This window comes from Platichthys flesus, chromosome 12 (genome assembly GCF_949316205.1).
Source record: "Platichthys flesus chromosome 12, fPlaFle2.1, whole genome shotgun sequence".
In the NCBI taxonomy this organism is placed as follows: Eukaryota; Metazoa; Chordata; class Actinopteri; order Pleuronectiformes; family Pleuronectidae; genus Platichthys; species Platichthys flesus.
In genome coordinates this window covers 23,400,955-23,421,452 of record NC_084956.1, presented here as the reverse complement: position 1 = coordinate 23,421,452, position 20,498 = coordinate 23,400,955, and the positions used below count along the sequence as shown (strand labels likewise).

The window sequence follows — 20,498 nt, the reverse complement described above, 5'->3', positions numbered from 1 at the left end:
CCGCACACGGTCTGTTCAGCCTCCTACCCTCTGGAAGAAGGTACAGGAGCCAGACTCGGAAATAGTTTCATATACCAAGCTGTCAGGAAGCTAAATTCTCTCCCCTCACTCCCCCCAGCCATATCCTCTAGTCTGACTGGAGGCTTAAATCCCCCCCAAAAAAACTAAAAACAATCAGGACTCTGCAACAAACTATCTCTTGTACTTCTTGTACTGTTTTCACTTTATCACTTAATCACTACGTTTAAACGTTAGAGAACCTTATGCTGCTGTACTTAAAAAATTCTGTATGTTTACTTTTGCAACAAACTGTCTCTTGTACTGTTTGCACTTTATCACTTTAATCACTACGTTTACACTTTTAGAGAACCTTATGCTGCTGTACTTAAAAAAATCTGTATGTTTACTTAGTATTAGGAAATGTCTTGTGTTATCTGTTGTGCCTGTGCACTTTATATGTTTCACTGTGGGAGAGTGGGAAACGTCGTATCGAGTACTTGTATGTTCTGAACATGTTAAGAAATTGACAATAAAGCTACTTTAACTTTAACTTAACTAAATACTCACGTTTCAGTTTATCACAGTAAATCTGTTTCTGCAGAATGATAATCTGTGTAACGTAGTTAAGTCAAATGGGTTGGTGAGTGAAACAACTTTACATACCATTAGATATTTTACGTGGTGGAGCTAACACACTCATCCTCAACTCCATCAACTCTAACACTTTCCCCCGCTGGGTGGACCGGATCATGTCGGTCAGTCGGGTCAATAACTCTGTACGGTCCCATTAGCATCGCATGCAGGCTAGCAGAGCTAAACTGACAAGCCGTATGTACAGGTACCTGCTCATCACTAACACAAAAATACAATACTAAACTTGACTCACCGCAGAAACGGGAGCGCAGACGTCTCTAGCTTCTCTGTCAGGAGAACAAACCGAAGATCAAACCGTGATATTCATCCGATCTGTGAGTGAAACCTCTCCACAGACTCGGGGAGTGTTCACTGGGATTAGCCTGTTAGCCTGTTAGCTCATGTGGAGCCGAGCAGGCAGCAGGCTCGGAGATGGAGTCGAGTTGCTAGGCAGATTTCGTTTGGGGAGTTGTGCCCCAACTTCGCTCATCTCCCAATGTTAACTTTGGCCTGTGTGGTTCAAGCTCATTGGTGTTTCCATGGCAACTGTCTTAAGCTTGGGCCGTTGCCCCAGAGCAGAGACGGACGGCAAGAGAGAAGCGTTTCACAGAGCAAGCACACAGACAGAAACACAAACAAATCAAATGACTCAAAAACAAGACTATAATGCTTGTGAGTCAAGTTTATTCACACATACATTCACGCTACTTTGCATATAAAATAAAATATATTTTGCCACAAAGTACAGATGTATTGAGCTTTCTGCACGACAGCGCCATCTGGTGGGGCACTAGAAACGCCACTATCTACAACAACAATTGGTAGTGCTCTAGTTATAATGATGAGATAGGGAGAGTAACATGAATTTTGTTTTAAGATAAGTAAATTGGAAACTGCCTCAGGGCACAACATTCCTGGACGAGTTACTGCATTTCAATTTGTTGTAGGGGAGAGCGTGGTAATTAGCCTGACGTTGTCAGACTCACAGTTCTAGTCAGAATGTGAGTCTGAGACCGCTCCATTGGGCTGTGATTATGGGGCGTGTTTCAACCGAACCAGGAAATAAAATTCCTCTCCACTCAATTGGATAGACCTACAACCAATCAGAGCAACGTAGTATGTGACGTATGTTAAGCAACGCATTGTGAGTTATTTACTAACGCCGGGTTCACACCGGACGCTGAAGCGATGCCGAAGCGACGCTTCAGCGCAGCGCCAAGCCTTAAATAACAGCTGGCTCCCATCCATTCCCATGTTAAAACTTTGTGCGGGTCACACCGGAGGCTGAACCGGAGTGCTGCGCCAAGGCTGCCTCGCGCCGTGCAGCGATCGTTTGGACGTCGATTCTATTTTTTGCGCTTGACGCGAGTGTATCGCTCCAGGAAACACACTGAAAAACGATCTTAAACTATATTGATGACATATTTTATATGATATAAATGATCAAATATGCATCCCATACTTTGAAGTCCCCTTCTGTTGTCCTGGAGTTTTAATTTGACCAATGACATTATTAAATGTCCCCCTCTGCCCATCCACTACAGCCACACAAGCAGTGATACAGATAAAAAGAGAGAGAGAGAGGGGGCTACGTATTCTCCACATAGGCTTGAGTGGAGAATACGTAATTTACCCTCGACACCCGACATTTAACGGAGCAAACAGTGAAGTTCTTCAACATGGATGACATTAAATTAATAATTGAAGTGGAGAAGTGCAGTGAGTTGTATGATCCTCAGAACATGTTGTATAAAGACAACACCAAGAAAGACAAATGTTGGGATGCTGTTGCTTAATGTTGGAGCAACAAGTAAGTATATGCTTTTAATCTACTGGATCAACGGGTGATATTATCAGCGCTGCCCGGCAGTTCAGCATCGTTTCAGTGTCCGGTGTGAACAGCCAAGCACCGGCGTGATAGGGATTAGCGCGGTGCTTTGGCGTCGCCTCCACGTTCTGTGTTCCTCTTTCAAAATGAATGCGCTGTCGATGTCTTCTAAAACAGACTTAATGGCAGCATCTACACATCTCAGCTCAGGCATGTTTGTTGAAAACGAATTCAACCTAAGGGCACTTTGATGACGTGGTTGATTACATTACCGTTGATCATCTGTCCATCATCGTATAAAGCCCGCCCTGACAATCTGATTGGCCCGGTCGGGCATAATTTCTCCCCAACGGAGCGACTCCAGACCGAACTTCCTGACCTCAAATGTTGTGGGCGGGGCTAAGTTCATCTGGCATCCAGGCTACGTGGTAATGGGAGACATCAGGTAACGTGAGACACCCTCTGTATCTAGGCAACGGTACACATTTGTGGTCATGTGACCACTGTGTTGTCAAGCCTCTCCCATTCCCCCCTTGCCATGAAGGAGAAGCTGGTGCTAGTGCTGTGGTAATTATGTTTTTCACAAAAATGTGTATTTGCATGTAAAAGTAAATTTGTTTGCTTTGAACTTAATCAACTGTTGTGTCAAAATAAATTTAATCAGGTAGAAAAACTTATTTCATACCTGTTGATGAACTTCCAGCATATAAAACCATGTGATTAATGCTAGCTGAAGATTAGCCTGAATTGCTAAAATATGGTGTTTTTTCTAAAATGTTTGCTGTGGGGTAAAGTGAGACATATGCTGGTGGGTAAAGTGAGACATGAAGCACAAGTTAAGTTTAGTCTTTAACATATTTTAGTGTTATATTAAATTACATATGTTTTATTTTTAATGTCATAAACATTGTAGAAAAGCCATCATGCCAAGAAACTACACCAGGAAGACAAGCTGGGGCCAAACACCCCTCGCAGAGATGAAGAGTGCAGCCGCTAAGGTCATGCAAGGAAAGAAGTCCTTAAGAAAAGCTGGAAGGGATAGAAATATTTATAAGACAACCCTCAAAAGATTCATAAAGAAAAAAGAGAAAGGGACAGTAAAATCAGTAGCCTGGGGTGCAGTAGCTGAGGCAAAGAGAATATTCACAGATGAGATGGAGGAAGAGCTTGCCAAACACTTGAAACAACTAGCTGACCAGTTCCATGGCCTTGCTCCAGCTAAGTGCAGTGAACTGGCATTTGAATACACAGAGAAAAACAATATCCCTGTCCCTGCCAAATGGACAGAGAAACACTGTGCAGCTAAGCAAGGGTGTGCAAGAGATCACATGAATCATAATAATCATAAATGTGCTTAATTGACCAATCCCCATGATTCTGTTACTAGTCCGATATTAGTTTTGGAATGTGTGGTTGTCAATCTAGCTGTCAGGATTTTAACTAATACAACATGTGTTGTTATGGTAGTTAGTAAGTGGATCACTTTACCCCACTTTTTAAAAAATCATATTTTCCCTGCCCTTTGTCCTTAAGACATTCTGATCATTTCCATTGCTAGGAAACATCCTGAATTAATGGGAATTTTAATGATATATCATTTAAGCTCGCCTAGAGGGGAGCAAATGTAAAAAATGTCTCACATTATCCCGCTATCCCCTGTACAGGAACCAATGTATAGTTGGTTGTGTTGATGAGATTAATGTAAAATTGTATGTAAAATCCAATGGAAAAACTTATTGTAAGTCGCTTTGGAGAAAAGCGTCAGCTAAATGAATTGTAATGTAATGTAACGCAATGTAATGTAATGTAAAAAAAGTTTTACAATCTCAACCTCAGGATCCTCACATAGGATTCTGGATGGCAAGCAGGCATTAGCCAGAGGAAAAGTGAAACAAATATATTCACTGATGACGTGATTGATATCCCCAGTGAGTGTTCACATTGTGCAAAAATAAATATTTGTCAAAACGACAAAAGCCTTACAGTTGTCAGCTAAGTCATAACGTTGAAAGCGCTGAATCACAAACACTTTTAGGGTGGTGGCTTAAATGGGGCCGACAAAGTTCTTTGAAAGTTTAAGTCCCTGCAGTACCTACATAGGTATATATCCAGTGCTTACATAGCAGCAGAAGAGGAAGAATGCTATGGTGATCATGACAGCTATGACCACTTATGTTCTTAGCTTACACCCTAAGTTTTCGTGTGTGTGTGTGTGTGTGAGAGAGAGAGAGAGAGAGAGCGAGCGAGAGAGAGAGAGAGCGAGAGAGAGAGAGGCGAAGTTCTGAAATTCTCTAAGTGAACATTTAATATAACTACAGGCTTTGTGATCTTTATGGTATAACTACTGTATTTCCTTACTTAAAGTAGTCCTAGGTTCTCTAGTGAATACCAGTATTATACAGTATGAAGCCATGCATCTTCCTCTCTATCGCTCTCTCTCTTTCTCTCACTCACACAAACAAACACACACACACTCAGTCATTTGAGGTAATAATTTTCAAGGCAACACCTATGTGTAAATAGCAGCAACTCCGCTGCTGAAATGCAGCAGACACACTGCCAGTGTGAACAACAGACATTCGGGACATGCAGCCGTTTGGCAGGGCAACTACAGCCAGTGTGTCATAACATAATGAGAGCTCAACAAGGTGGAGCTGTGGCGATGTGACGGTTCCGTATAATGGCATCACGTCACAGAACCGAAGGTCGGTAGGTCGATCCCCAGTCTGACCCGTCTGCATGCCGAAGTGTCCTTGGGCAAGATGCTGAAACCTGAATGGCCCCCCATAGAATAACAAAGTGCTGCGAATAGATGCACTGTATGAATGTGTGTGTGAATGGGTGAATGTAAAGTTGTACTGTAAAGCGCTGTCAGTGGTCATTAAGACTAGAAAAGTGCTATATAAATACAAAACCATTTACCATATACATACACTCCATTCTTCATATAGTGACTTCTATCTATATAGAGCACTATATAGTGAGCTCATTGGGTAAAGAAATTGTTTTTTTTCAAATGCTACTCTTCACACTTTCTCTGGGCTAGTAGTGACGTCCTTCTCACAGGATTATGACGTCCAACTGAGGCCATTGGAAAATCCAACAGCTAATTTAAAATGTTTATTTAACACTTACTATTTATTGTTTAATGTAAAAAAAAAAGTTTCAGTTTGACCCGATATCGGATTACTCACAGAGTAAGTTTTTAGGTAGCTCTTTAGGTAGAGCAGGGATGTTACACCAGCATTGGCATTAGTTCAGGTTTACTTTAGCTGATTAAAATAGGCCCAGATGAGTCAACCAAATGATTTACTCAGAACTTCCCTGTAAAATAATGCTGGTCCTCAATTGTTAACGTACGGATAATATGACTATGTCTTGTAGAGCAACCCTGCGTCAATTTCAATACTAAGTTTATTTTTACTGTGTTTTAAAAGAGGCAGCAGTCAATATTTTGGCTGCTTTCTTTCAGGGAGGCAAACTGTCCAATTCTGATTGACAAAGATGTTTTGTCTGAGACATAGACATGATGTGTTCTCTTTGGGCTGATTTGACAAAGCACGATTCTACACCGCAATTCAATAATCTGCCAACATCTGACTTCATTCAGTCTGGGGGAGAAACTGGAATGTCTCCTGGTCATTTCTCCTGATTCAGATGGGTTTAGAGTAGGTGAATCACAAGTTGACTTCTTTGGCTGCCAAGAGAAGAAACAAACAAAAAAACTGTGTGCTCTATGCCCTTATTTTCTAAAACTGCCTCAGGTCTTTGTGTTACCCTAGCACTAACCATATTCCACAGGAGTTGTAAATGTTGGAAAGATTATACTCCATGTTCACAATACTGCATCACATCATCTCTGCTGATTTGTCAGCTGCACATTCATACTGACAATCTTTTGTTCTACCACATTACAAAGGTTCAACTGGATTCCAAACTGGCGACCAGTTTGACTGTGGCCATAGAGAGATGAACATAGTTAGAAACAATATACATATAGACTGTGAAATTCATGGTTGATTTGGGCCTCAAATGTGTCCAAAAATCACACCAGCCGCAGCGGTCTGAACTGTTGACACAAGGCTGAGGACTCCATGTAATCATGTTGTTGACTCCAGATTGTGACTACATCTGGAGCCTCGGCAGAAATCCACAGTCATCAGACCAGGCTACATTTTACTGCCTCACATTTCTGTTCCTGGCTTACAGGAGTGAAACCTGATGTGGTCTATGATGTTGTAGATCATCCACCTCAAGGTTGTTGGTCATTCTGATGCTTCTCTAATCACCACAGTTGTAAAAAGTGGTTATCTGAGTTCAGTGGTGGGAGGTAACGAAGTACAAATACTTCTTTCCTGTACTTAAGTAGATTTTACACATTTCTGTACTTTACTTGAGTATTTATTTTCCTGACGACTTTTTATTTTTACTCGCTACATTTGAACACAGATATCTCTACTTTCTACTTCTTACATTCTCAAAACTGTCTCGTTACTTGAGCAGCGGAGGTTGGCGCAACGCGAGCCTGTATGCACGGCGCACCTCTCTCTCTCACTCGCGTGCCCGCTGCCTCGGGAGATGTGCAGGTCCGGCGGCATGGGGGGGGGGGCGAGACCCCACTCACGCGAGACCCCAGCGTCCGGAGGTTGGTCAATCTGCCTTGGTCGACCGGGGTCAAGCAGGCTGTACCAGTCATGATCCCTCCGCAGGTTCACCATCAGGAACCCTGTTACGAGTTTGACTTCCACTAGAATCCAGTTTTATCGTCTTCTCGGCGCTCTGACTCTGGCGGGGCCGATCCGATGACCTCACTAAACCATCCAATGAGGAATAGCGATGTGTGTACAAAGAGGAGGGACTTAATCAACACTAGCACATTCCCCATCCATTTATTCCCTTTATAATGATCCAGGTGCTCCTGCAGGAGCTCAGTTCAGTTCAGTCTTTATTATTCGTTCTGAAATTTGGCAGCAAAACAAGATTGTGTCCAGTGAGTTTTTCTTATTTGTACTAGCAAAGTGCAGCTGTTAACAAAAGAGAAACTATCTTATTTTGTGTGCCTAGAACTTGTTTCCAGTTACTGAGTTATCAGAAGGGGCATTGTGTATCACTCCTGCTACTGATGAAAGGTCCAGGTTTTGTGATATTTACAGAATGTTTTAGTGGTTATACTGTGGTTTATTAATGTTCTTAGGCAGACACAAGAGGCACTTGTTTATTCTGTTGTGTTGATTCTTTTTTTTCTCTAGAAGTTCAGATGCACTGGTCCATTACTATTTGAACCTCAGTATCTAGGGTTCAGAATTTGTAAAATTATAGATTATATGCATATTGTTATAATTTTTCAGTCAGTTGAAATACATCTTGAGGAGAAACATTTTTGGTAGTTTTCTGTCTGTATAGACTATAAATAGCACTTTAGATTTTTAATTTTGGTACTTGTACCTTTACTTTTGATACTTAAGTAAATTTCAACACCAGATACTGAGCTAATTTAAGACTTTTACTCAAGTCATTTTCTGACGGGTGACTTTTACTTTTACCGAAGTCACTTTCAAGTAGGATATCTGTACTTTTACTCAAGTATGGCTTTCAAGAACTTTATACACCACTGTCTGAGTTAATATAGCCTGTCGATTGTAAGTCTGACCATTTTCCTCTGACCTCTGAACCTACTCAACCATCAGCATCCAGTTTACACCACTTATCTGTGTATAGCTCACTGCAAGCTAGGCCAGATATACATAGTTGTGTACTACAGCTCTTCCTTGAGGATCCAAAGGCTTTCCCAGGCCAGATGATCATGTATTCCCTTCAACATGTTCTGGGTCTGCTCAGAGTACCTCCCGGGAGAAATTCTGGTAATATTGAATGAACTCTGCACCATGTTTTTAAGAATGAGCACAGCCACTCTGTGAGGAAAACTAATTCCATTCTCTTGCATCCATGATCCTATTACGTTGTCACTATCAAAAAACCATAGGCAAGGGTTGGAATGTAGTAAATCAATCAGTAAATTCATAGCTTTGTTTTCATGCTATGGTCTATTTTCTCAGTCTGTTAGATCATTTACATTACAGCCTAAATCGACCTTAAAATCATTATATAGGGTTATCAAGTTCAGGATGTCATATGTGTGTTAATTTCCAAGGAGCTCTTGACACTTGAAGGCCCAAGGAGGCCAAGACAACTGTAATAATAAATGTTGAAGGCTGACATCCCTCAATACAGAAAAATTACAATTAATGCAATTTCTAGATTTCTTCACTTATGAAAATTTAATAAAAACTTAACTTACAAGATAAGTGATTCATCAGTTTGATCTACATTTGTTCCTTTTTTAATTAGGCACCCCATATGATCAGGATATTAATAAAATATTTGTTTTACTTGTTAGCACAAGTTTTTTCAAGCAATATAGAAGATTCATGCTTCAATTGATTTTTTCAAATACAATTTTACATTTTAAAGCAGTAAAAGCACAGGGCTTGGCATGTTGACTTATTAATTTTCACATCATCTGTGCATATTATATTTTAATGTATTCTCACATTATGAGCATCACACATTAGCTAAATAAACTGTTTAGATGTATGTATGTATGTATTTAGATCTAACAATAATCCTAATTTTGCATATAAAGAATCAAGCTGTTTATTTGGCTTGTGCAAATGTTTAATTGCACAAATGTTTGAATAAAGAACACTTTGAAGTCTTGTGTGTTAATGGGGTTGCTGAAATTAACGTTAAAATGCATATCTATATTTAGCTTCTCAAAAGCAGTTTGAACAATATATTTATGTGCACTAAAAAAGGAAATATTCACCTTATTTATTTCCTGCTGAGATGGGTGTGTGTTTGTGTGTGTGTGGTAGGGCCTTGATTCTTTCACTCTAGCACCATTCAGCTTTGTGCAGTGTAGAAAATCCAAGTTACTAAGGATACGTTTTCTTGCCAATATCAGGGAACCATGCACCATTTCAGCAGAGGTTCTCATAATTCTTGATGCAGAAATACTGTCACTGATACACCCAACAGTCTGTATTCCATTTCACGCCCTCGTCACTCCTACCATAAGAAGACTGAAATTCTACAAACAAATCAAGTGATTTCAATGAAATCCATGGCAATCGAGTTGGTAACATTTGACACAAACATTTTCCCCATCAAACAATGAACAACTTTGTATTGCTGGCCTCTGGGGAAACGAAAAGCAAGAACATCAAAAACTATGGAAGCTATTTTAACCTATTAGCTTCAACATAATTTGTAATGCCACCTTGCAAGACTGGAGTGTCTGTTGATCCACAAATCACAGAGGGTCACTCACACACTGACAGAACAGCTGTCAGGGATATCGACAACAGAGAGGAATGTACTTGAAGATCCCAAACACAAAGAATTTTAATACGTTGATCCAGCTGACCAGTATTAGCGCCCAACATTTTAGCGCCAACCTATTCTTTCTTGGTGCAATTTCTTTTTAATGGTATATGTGTTTCAGTATCTTCTCCACAGTGGTTCTCTGTTGTGGAACACAAGGCATGCACTTTTTAAACACTGTGTGCAAAATTTACCATCTTAAGAAAATTTTTTTTTACAACTATAGGTGTCTTAATGCTCCAAAGTAGGGCTGAACGATTAATTGCATTTGCGATAAAATCGCGATTTGATAAAACGCGATTTTCTAATCGCGTTTTAAAAGCGATTTAAAAGCGTGCGATTAAAACGTGCGAACGAGAGTAGCGCTCTGGGCTGCTGTCCGCACCCGCGGGACCACAAAACTCCTCTGATCCAGAAGTTAACGAAGCAAGCCTGCGTCACCATCAGGGTTCTAAAGTCTTCGGCCGACGTGGCGGACTCACAGAGCGAGCTCATGCCGTTGCTGACCGCGGTGCGGGCGGCGGACCTGAAAATCACTCCGCGGAAAAGCAAGCCGTGCTCCGGGGCGGCGGGGCTCCAGAGCCCCCCGGTCACATACATGCACATCTTCGAGACGGAGGTGTACAGCATGGGGGTGTTCCTGTTGAGGCCCGGCGCCTCCATACCGCTGCACGACCACCCGGACATGAACGGGAATCTACGGAGCTGCTGTTCCGCAGCTTGATCAGCAGCTCCGTAGATTCCCGTTCCAGCTGGATGCGCTGGAAGGGCAGCTTAAGCTGGCCCGCCGCATCCGCGGACACAGAGCTTAAACTGCTTCTGCTCCACTGACTATAACAACGCCGCTTTCCAACACTTATAAAAATGTATTCAATGTGGAAGTAATCCAAGTATTCAGAATACGTTACTCAAATCGGTGGGCATGTATTCTGTAACGGAATACGTTTTCAAAGTATCCTTCCCAACACTGGAAATGTTACTGACTTGGGAGCAGTAAGACACCTACAATAAAAAAAAAAGTGCAATCCTTGTGTTTATACTTACAATGACTTTGATTAAATTACTTAAATGCACACTGATTTGTTTTTCTTGTTGCTGTAATGAGCAGTTAAATAAAAATGTGGGAAAGAATATTGTACAGTAAATGTATCTAATATTGGGTTGGTCATATTTAAATCATTCATTATGTTTTTTTTGGGAGAAAAAAATCGCATATTAAATCGCAATCGCAATTTTGGGGGGAAAAATCGCAATTAGATTATTTCCCCAAATCGTTCAGCCCTACTCCAAAGTCAGTAACATTTCAAAGTCTTAAATAAAAAACGGAAAAATGAAGAGGTCACGAAGTCAAACAGTACAACTGCATGTATGAACATTTTCTGAAGCTAATGAAATGGTCCCACTCCTCAGACTTTGTTTTTTTAACCCTTTCGAACACAAGTCCCTTTACAGACAGAGTGTGTGTGGAGACAAAACACAGCAGACATGAGGCGGTTTAAAGACCTTGAGCATCCCGTTCATGTCCGGGTGGTCGTGCAGCGGTACGGAGGCGCCGGGCCTCAGCATGAACACTCCCATGCTGAACACCTTCGTCACGCAGATGTGCATGTAGGTGACCGGGGGGCTCTGGAGCCCTGACGCCCCGTAGCCTCGGCTTGCTTTTCCAGGGAGCTATTTTCAGGTCCGCCGCCCGAACCGCGTCACCAGTGAGATGAGCTCGCTCTGAGAGTCCGCCAAGTCGGCCAAAGACTTGAGGCCCCTGTAGGTGAAGCAGACCTGCTTCGCTATCTTCTGGATCAGAGGAGTTTGGTTGTCCTGCGGCATTCTGTCTGCGGGTGAGGACAGCAGCCCAGAGCCGTACTCCTTTTCGCAAGTTGTAATCGCGTACGTTGCGGTTAAAATATCGTGTTTTATCATATCGCAATTTTAACGCAAATGCATTTAATCAGTCAGCCCTAGTTTGGGTGCCTGGTGCACTCTGGCTAGCATCCATTGTTGTGATATGTGGCTGGGAATTTCTGTATTAATATGAAGACGCTGTTGTATTGAAAGGACTTCTGTGTGCACTTACGCTTTGTGCACCGCTGCGACCCCTGAACCTGGCTCCATCCATGACAGCACTGCCCTCCACAGACGTTCACCCTGCAGAGAGAAATCCAGCACAGGTAGTTGAAACAAACAGACGCTAATGTCAAAATGTCAAACACAACAGCTACATAAAGAAACCCGAACTTCTCCTGCTACACATCAAAACTTAGAGTTGAGTTGTTTTCGAGTTATTTTCACATTGCTCTGGCTCTTTTAGCTTTGGAGACATGTTATTTCAATTAGACTGTACATTTTACTAACAGTTATCTCCTTTAGTCAGATGCCAACATCAACTACTTGTTCAGTTCACTGGAGGAATGCACGTCTCGCTGGGCTGTCATCAGACTTTACTTGTGATTTTTACACAGGGGGCTGTTTCTGAATATATTAAAAGGTAAGAAACAGGCCATGTCAACTTCAATTTTACGTCTGCAACATCAACAGCAGTTCACACTGTTGTGCAGAGAGTTCACGGGGTTTGAGACACGTCACGTCATCATGTAAATTTTCCACCAAAGTGATCTGATTTTTGGCACAAATCAGGCTCCACCAATTCTCACCGGATATTTTCCAGACTTGAATGGCCTACCAAACACAGATCTCATGATATGTGGTTTGGCCTTGTGACACTAAATGTGACAGTGAAGGCAAGAATTTTCTTGTTACTGAAAGTTACTGAGGTGTCGTGTTTATAGGAGTAGGTTTGTTGAAGCCAACCTGAATCTGGCCAACTTAGTTTTACTACAAAACCTTGGTTTGGCAAAAAGGTCTTGATTTAGACAAGCTGTTAGAAGCTGGTGAGTAGAAGCTGGGAACTCACGACTCAGATCATCATCATCATCAGAGACTGGGTCAAATAGACTCACCACCTCCTAAACCTCCTGAATGTGAGAGTTTAAGATACAGACTTATAAAAAAAAACTAGATGTATATTATGCAATTGTAGGCAAACGTAATGTAGAAAAATGTATTAATACAGGCACATTTGACTATGACATTTGACTATGACACACAAAATGTATAATGGAAAATGGTAGTGGGCCATAAAATACTAAGTAACACTGCTAATCTTACATGATGTATTGTGAACAACATTTTCTGCGTTTAAAAGGTAACTGGTGCAATAGAACAAAAAACAAATATCATGAAAACAAGACAGGATTTGACACACGCGCACACACACGCACACACACGCACACGCACACGCACACGCACACGCACACGCACACACACACACACACACACACACACACACACACACACACACACACACACACACACACACACACACACACACACACACACACACACACACACACACACCATCACCTGATCCTTTCAGCCTTGTGTAACCTGGTAATGAGTCTGACAAGAGCTTTGGGTAGCGGGACACCAGTACACAAGCCAAACTGTATTCACTAATCACACATCAAAACGTTCCACTGGGCCACAAACTGAGCAGCTGAGGTCAAGCTGCTGGACCACACACAGCCTGATGAAATTGTGTTCTTCTGCTGCATTTCTACTTTATCACAATCAAAACCGCCACTGCTTTGTGTTCACACAGAGCTGTTATCATTCTGAATGTCCGCTGAGACAGAAACCTCCCACATATTTAGATGTATCCCTCTGGTCAAAGGTCTGGATTTTATTAGGTGGGAAATGCTTATTAATGTGAGGAATAAATGCCCCATTTTAAAACTGGTGTTATATGTGAGAGAATCCTATTCAACCTACGGGTAAGACTGTTGTGAATACGTTTTTGTAGGGTATTCTACATTGAAGGGAGAAGCATCAGAGTCAGTGGGAAACTGGATATTCAGGCCACATTCTTCAACAATGGTCATGAACATAGAAACATAAAATTAAATGAATCCTACGCTTTGGTTTGAAGAGATATGGCAATGCAACCAGTCCATATGACACTATGATAAAAACAATTATTTCATTTTTTTTTCCGTTCTACTTGCTGCTTCAGGGTCCTGGTGTTGTTCATGATGATTATCTGTCAAGGCAGAATTAATAACTCTGATGGAATGTGTAGTTGAAGTAAAAGCTGTTCCATAAAGCCTGGGTTTGAAGCCAGTTAATAAACAGGAGTCCAAAATATACCTTTTGGACTTCTTAATTGTGTGAATTTGTTGTTCGATTGAGCAGTAAGCTAACCAGGATTGTTTATGAATCAGGAGGTGGGGTAACTAAACAGAAGTTGGTGGTCCGATCACTGGCTCCTTCAGTCTCAGGCCCATTTCCTTGGGCGAGACACTGAGCCCCCAAATTGCTCCTGATAGCTGTGTGTCTGGATCTTCCCCTGGAGCTAGCCAGTTGGCTAACACTGTTAGTGAGATTGTTAGCCAGAAGAGCTTTATTTTCTCTCTTACTACATCTCTATTTTGGCTGCCACCCATTTTATATGAACAAGTGAATGTGAGTTTGTGGTGTGAATATGGCGTTACACTGTCATGGACTAGAACATAGCAACTGTTAATGTTATTAGATTAAAAAGTATACATTCAGAGGAAATGAAGGTGCATTAGAGTATCAATCAGAGGATAGTCACTTTCAACCAAGACTTACATACTAGTTATCTAAGCCAAGGAGGTTAAGTTATGACCCCTGTCCTTTTGTTTGTTGTTTTTTTGTTTGTTTGTTTGTTAAAAAATATTACATAAAAATGGCTGAACAGATTTCCAATATGCTGCAGATTCAATAAAAAATCCAGGTCTGCCCGATTTAAATATGGTTTCATAGAGGGGTAAGCCTTCTTCCAGTGCCATTCTAGTTAATGACATGTTCTCTCCCTGGAACATGGCCACAACAATAACTTCCAGAGGGTGCATTCTAACATCTTTTCAATCACGTAGAAGGAACTGAAGAGTGAATGCAACAATTCCTGAAGCTCTTGGCAAGATACCATTATCACCACCACCCACTGCCAGTTGGCAACCACAATTGACAGCAAAGAAAAGAAAGTGAGAGAAATAGAAGCAAAACAAGAGTTAATATTGGCATTGCATCGCAATGCAGAAGATAACTTATAAGGAATAAAAGAATAATATAAGTAAAAGAAAGTAGACTACTTTTAATATAATGTTGTAACAGAAAAAAAGTACATATTGCACCTTTAAACTTCCACTCAGGATGAAGTCCGTTGTCTAATGCTATGTTCATATTAAAGGCCTTATTGCTAAATTCCAATTTGACAGATACAACCTTTAGTGTCACTAGTACTGTGCCCATTCTGGTTTGCTTGGCCTGTGTTAACGCTCCAGATCCTACTGAAGAGTTCATACTTGTCATTAGTAAATCCTCCGAAACATACTGTCACTTTCCTTGATTGTGTGCTGGGCACTGTGTATACAGCTTTTTATGTCTATGGATATCATTGCTGGAGGGGCCACGAGATTTCAAACACTGCCAGAGTTCATCCAAAGATGTAGATAAAGACATGTTCAACTTGGTGTGCAGACTGAATGAACACTTCCCCACTGACTGCAAGGAGCTGTTAGTCAAAATTCATCAATGTTGAACATCTCAAGGGTCCAAATTGCATCACGTTCGACACTGCATTTCCTAAAGCCCCCAACAATACTAGTATACTAATTATTTGGTCTGTTTACACATCAGTGTCAGGATTGTGTGACTTTAGGCCAAGGGAGATTGGATTAGGTCCATTTCACCATGGGATGTAATGTAACCTAATAGGGCTAGGAATGGGTCAATGAACAACAATCCACAGGAGAGGTCTAATTAAGCAAAATAGAAAGAACCTCAGTGGGTGTACCAAGAGTGCTATACACTATAGAGTTGCTCTACAAACTATAAACTAATTGCTTTGGATGAGATTTATGTGAGATTTTGCAGTATACCACATTCTGACTGCTACATGCGCTACATTGCAATGCAGTGCCTTACATGTTAAATCTACTCAAGACCTGAGAGGGACCAGGCCAGCCACCAACACGTTTGAGGGTTGTCTGCTCACTCAGGGATTCAATGGAGAGTTAACAGGACAAGTTTGGAACAGATTTGTCTATACATGGAGATTAAGCACAATTAGACAATATCAGATTTGATTTAATTCCAACAGCATAGTTCACATTTAACAGGTCGTTGAGCCCAGTGAGAGTGAAAAAAATAACATATCACCACTTTCAACTCCACACACGTGTCTGAAAACAGCTAAGTTCATGTCGGTGTCACTGAGAAGTCAGAGCCTGATGACACTGTGTTTGAGTTCAAATCCACCATGAAGAAAAGACCAACCCAAACAAGGTTATGTCCATCATGTCTTTGTCTTTAAGATAAGGTGAGAGTGCAACATGAGGCTACAGCCTAAAGGATACCACGGTCCAAATGTGCTTTTAAGATTAATTGTGGTGCCTGTTTAGTTTAAGATCAAAGCTGACAGGAAGTCATTAAGTTCATTCTCTTTCCCCTACATTCCTCCGTCCTGACATGTTTTTCTCAGATTTTCTTACCCGGGCAGCTTCATAACCTGCCGCTGCTGGCTCTGCTCCTGTCCGTTCTGCCGGACCACCGATGGCAGCTGCGGGCTGAACTGGGGCACCGGATCCGCCTGGTTCCCCATCCTGCGGGTCCGGACCTGGCGCCCGAAGTTGGCGGTGAGCTCCACGTTGTACGTGTGCGGTTGCCCCGCCGCGCTATGACGCGTCGAGATGGAGCTGACCCGCACTCCGCCGTCCCCTCCGGCCGAACCCGGCCCCGGCCCGGGCTGCAGTACGTACAGCCTCCTGTAGCCGCTCTGGCCCTGCTGCTGTTCCGCTGACACACAAAGCAACACACCGAAGGCAAATAAGAGGCCCCGGTTAATCCAAGACATATCGACTCCGAGCAGTGAGTGAAGTTTTGGAGGCAGGGAGTGAGGGAGGGGGCTATCCAGGTTAATTCCGGCTCCTTTAAAAAAACCTCTCACTTCTTAAAAGTAACAAAAGCCTGTGTAATCCTGAGCTATTCATGTAGGTATCGACCTCCAACCTAAATAAGCTAACTTTAACCAAAGAAAAACGTCGGCTCTTCTGTCAAAAATGTCAAATAAAAAAGGGCATGTCTCGTAAAATCGTTCCTCTCGGGGAGAAGTGAACGAGGCTTCGCTCTGTGTTCTCCTGTGGCTCGCAGGGTGTCCGAGCTGCCGCGGCTTCCTCCGGACAATGAGTGAGTCGCTCCGCGGTCAGAGGAGCCGAGAACTCCAGGAAAGTTTCTCTAGAGGTGAACGGTGTCAGCAACGCGAGCAGCCAGCCTCCAGACGTGACGTCAGGAGGGGGAGCCTGCACGCTGTGCACGCTACCCCGAGAACCGTTCTCCGAGTTTCCTGGGGCCCAAGGGGGAGAGGGGGGACCCAAAGCCACACCCCTACCCACACACAGGCTCACTGTCTGACCTACACACATACACACACTCATGTATGTACGTCGATCTTCGTGAGGAACAGGCCCAGATCTGGACTGCTCAGAACACGTCCCAATATTAAAAGAACGTCCATCCTTTTTATGAATCAATATTAGATCATTCAAATGAAGATCAACAATCAGAGAATAGTATGTTTGAAACCCCGCCCTATGTCCAATCAGCAATTCCGAAATCAGGAAATTATGACACATGAAATAAACGTCATTGGCTTTGGCTTTGTATTTATATAGCACTTTTCTAGTCTTGCTGACCACTCAAAGCGCTTTACAGTACAGTTTTACATTCACCAATACATTCATACGGTGCATCTATTCACAGCACTTTGTCATTCTATGGGGGGCCATTTGGGGTTCAGCATCTTGTCCAAGGACACTTGCATGCAGATGGATCAGACTGGGGATCGAACTGCCGACCTTCAGGTTGGAGGACGACCACTCTACCCCTCAGCCACAGCCACCCAAAAAACATGTTGTTGTTATTCGTGTCTCTGGAATTGGCAGATTTAAATGGCACGGAATAAAACTGACCATTGGGTTGGCATAATTAATCCCCTAGACCCTTACCATAAGCTTAACTATCACAACTCAATGTCTAACCCTAACCCTAAAAGCAAGTCTCACCCCTTTAAAAGTGTGTCCGAAAGTGAGGACCAGCCTAAATGTCCTCACTTTCCAAAAATGTCCTCACTCCATAAGTTCTATGGTCCTCACAAATAGTAATTACAAGTACACATACACACCACAGGTCTCTGTTACTAGCTAGCTTGTCAGTTAAAATTGTTTAAATGAGTAAATTGTACCATTAATGCATAGACATAGGTGATCCTCAAATAGGTACCTCTGCAGTTAGTTGTGATCACTACAGACACAGTAGGTCCACAGTATTTATTACTTATTAGTATTTAATCAGCCTGTTACCTCTGAAATAACAACTTCCTACTATTTTGACACATTAAAATGTTATCATGCTCCAAAGGTCACTGTCTTATTACTTTATAATCAAAAGTTATCTTTGGAAATAAAACATAACTTTCTTGTTATTACTTCTTTATTTTTTGTTTTAGGATAATGTGAGTCATCCAATCACAGGCTGTTGAATTACATTTGTCAGCAATGGAAAATCTAAAAGTTTTCACTTATTCCCTTTTAACGTTGATGAAGTAGTTTGCATTAAGTAAACGGTTTTCCTTTGCTTGGTCAAAATATTAAATTTCAACTAGGGCTGTGGAATGATTAAAATTTTTTATCAACTTAATCCCAGGTTTCTATGGATTAATCATGATTAATCACATTACCGATTTTCTCTGTATATTTTTGTGAAAACAAAAAGATTTATGACAAAAGGATATATACATTTAACATGTTTTCTTTTTCTATTCATAAATAAACAAAACAATGGTGCTGCAACTCAGCAGTTCTTTAGCAGTTATCTTTGCTATTCCATATGGAACATTATTATAATCTTCATCCTAAACAGAATTTGGGCTTCTTAGCCATTGTATGGTTTAATAAAACGTTTTTCTTTTCATTTAAAATCAAACAGAAATTATTTGAGCTTCTTAGCCATTCTTTTTATAGGATGGTTGAAATTTTATATATTTTGTCAAACAACCATGACACAATCGAATGCCTCTAAAGGCCCTCTTAGCTAGTCGTTCTTTAGCCAGTTGGTGAGGCAAACTAACTTGTTCACATTCTCTGACAGTAAAGCTGACCGCTTCTTTTGCACAATGTGTCCTGCGAGTGAGTCTGGTTTGGCGCATTCCACCTGAACGCCGCTCGCCGAGCGACGCATGCTTCGCGTTGCGGTGGTACTTTAGGCGGGTATTACTACTGTGAAACGATAACGTCTTCCCACAGAGTGTTCATATCTCCTTGGTTTTATGGAATGTTCCATCTTTGTTTTTTTGGAACACGATCTTCCCATCCAGAAGGTTCTCAGGTGCATCAGAATTATCCATGTTTATTTTTGTTTGTTTGAATAGAGGCTACCGCCTGACGGTATTTGAGCGGCGACTAGTCCAGAGTGGGCGGAATTGTGGGTATATTGGAAGGTCCTTCTGCGCATGCGTTAAATGCGTATAAAAAAAAAAACACAGCTCTAATTTTAACGAAAGACAAACTGACAGAAGATGTATTATAGACTATGGCTATGTGAACCGGACTAAGTTCACAAAACTTGATCCATGCTGAAATCAAGTATATATATATATATATATATATATATATATATACACACACATCTACCTATATCTACTTTTTTGCATTCCTTCAGCATACATCTCAAGTCAAGGACAATGTTGAGACATTCACACATTAGCACTTTATTTATAACACAATACTAACACTGGGTAGCTCCTCCCTTTAATTATGCTCATTGTTGACATGATTGTATCACACGATTTCTGTAGAATCATCTTCTGCAAATTCATACTGCCAATCATCTGTTCAACACACATTACAAAAGCTCTACTGGATTCACATCGGCGGCTATGGCTGAGGGGTAGAGCGGTCGTCCACCAACCTGAAGGGAGGCAGTTCGATCCCCAGTCTTCTCCATCTGCATGTCGAAGTGTCCTTGGGCAAGATGCTCAACCCAGAATTGCCCCTCATAGAACAACAAAGTGCTGCTAATAGATGGACTGTATGAATGTATCTGTGAATGGGTGAATGTAAAACTGTACTTTAAAGAGCTTGAGTGGTCATCAAGACTAGAAAAGCGCTATTTAAATACAAAACCATTACCATAACTCACTATCATTGTCATGCTCATGTTCAAACGCACACACAACACACAAGCTCTCACCCAAGGGCACACGCAGGATTCTAAGCCTAAAAGTCTGCTACCAGAAGTAGCCATGCTAGTGGATGTACAGAAGCTAAAACGCACGGGGCGAGAGCATGTTTCCGGTGTATGTGTGTGATTTATGTATTTTTTCTGGAATAGATCACGATTTACATCAATTGTTTTGGATTTGGCTGAAACACTGTTAAGCCCTGAGACTCCAGAAGTGTTTTGATGTGGAAAAATTAAAAATAATGGAACCTTCATTTTTTAAGATGTGGATGTAGTTCCATAAATGTGTCCTTACAGAACATGTTAGACACAAAATATGTTATAATGAATTAATCAAGTG

At 41.6% G+C, this 20,498-nt stretch overlaps 1 protein-coding gene across 4 annotated transcripts in view; it reads right to left on the bottom strand.

Moving 5' to 3' along the window:
- The window catches only part of ltbp1 (latent transforming growth factor beta binding protein 1), a 128,666-nt gene extending 111,501 nt beyond the window's left edge, over positions 1 to 17,165 (bottom strand). For all 4 annotated transcript variants that reach the window (XM_062400708.1, XM_062400709.1, XM_062400710.1 and 1 more), the window contains exons 1-2: positions 16,414 to 17,165; positions 11,916 to 11,986 (exon numbers count right to left, since the gene is read on the bottom strand). In XM_062400708.1, coding sequence (XP_062256692.1) covers positions 11,916 to 11,986; positions 16,414 to 16,775 — 433 coding nt within the window. In that variant the 5' untranslated portion in view covers positions 16,776 to 17,165. The remainder of the gene's footprint in view (positions 1 to 11,915; positions 11,987 to 16,413) is intronic.
- Between the last annotated feature and the right edge of the window lie 3,333 nt (positions 17,166 to 20,498).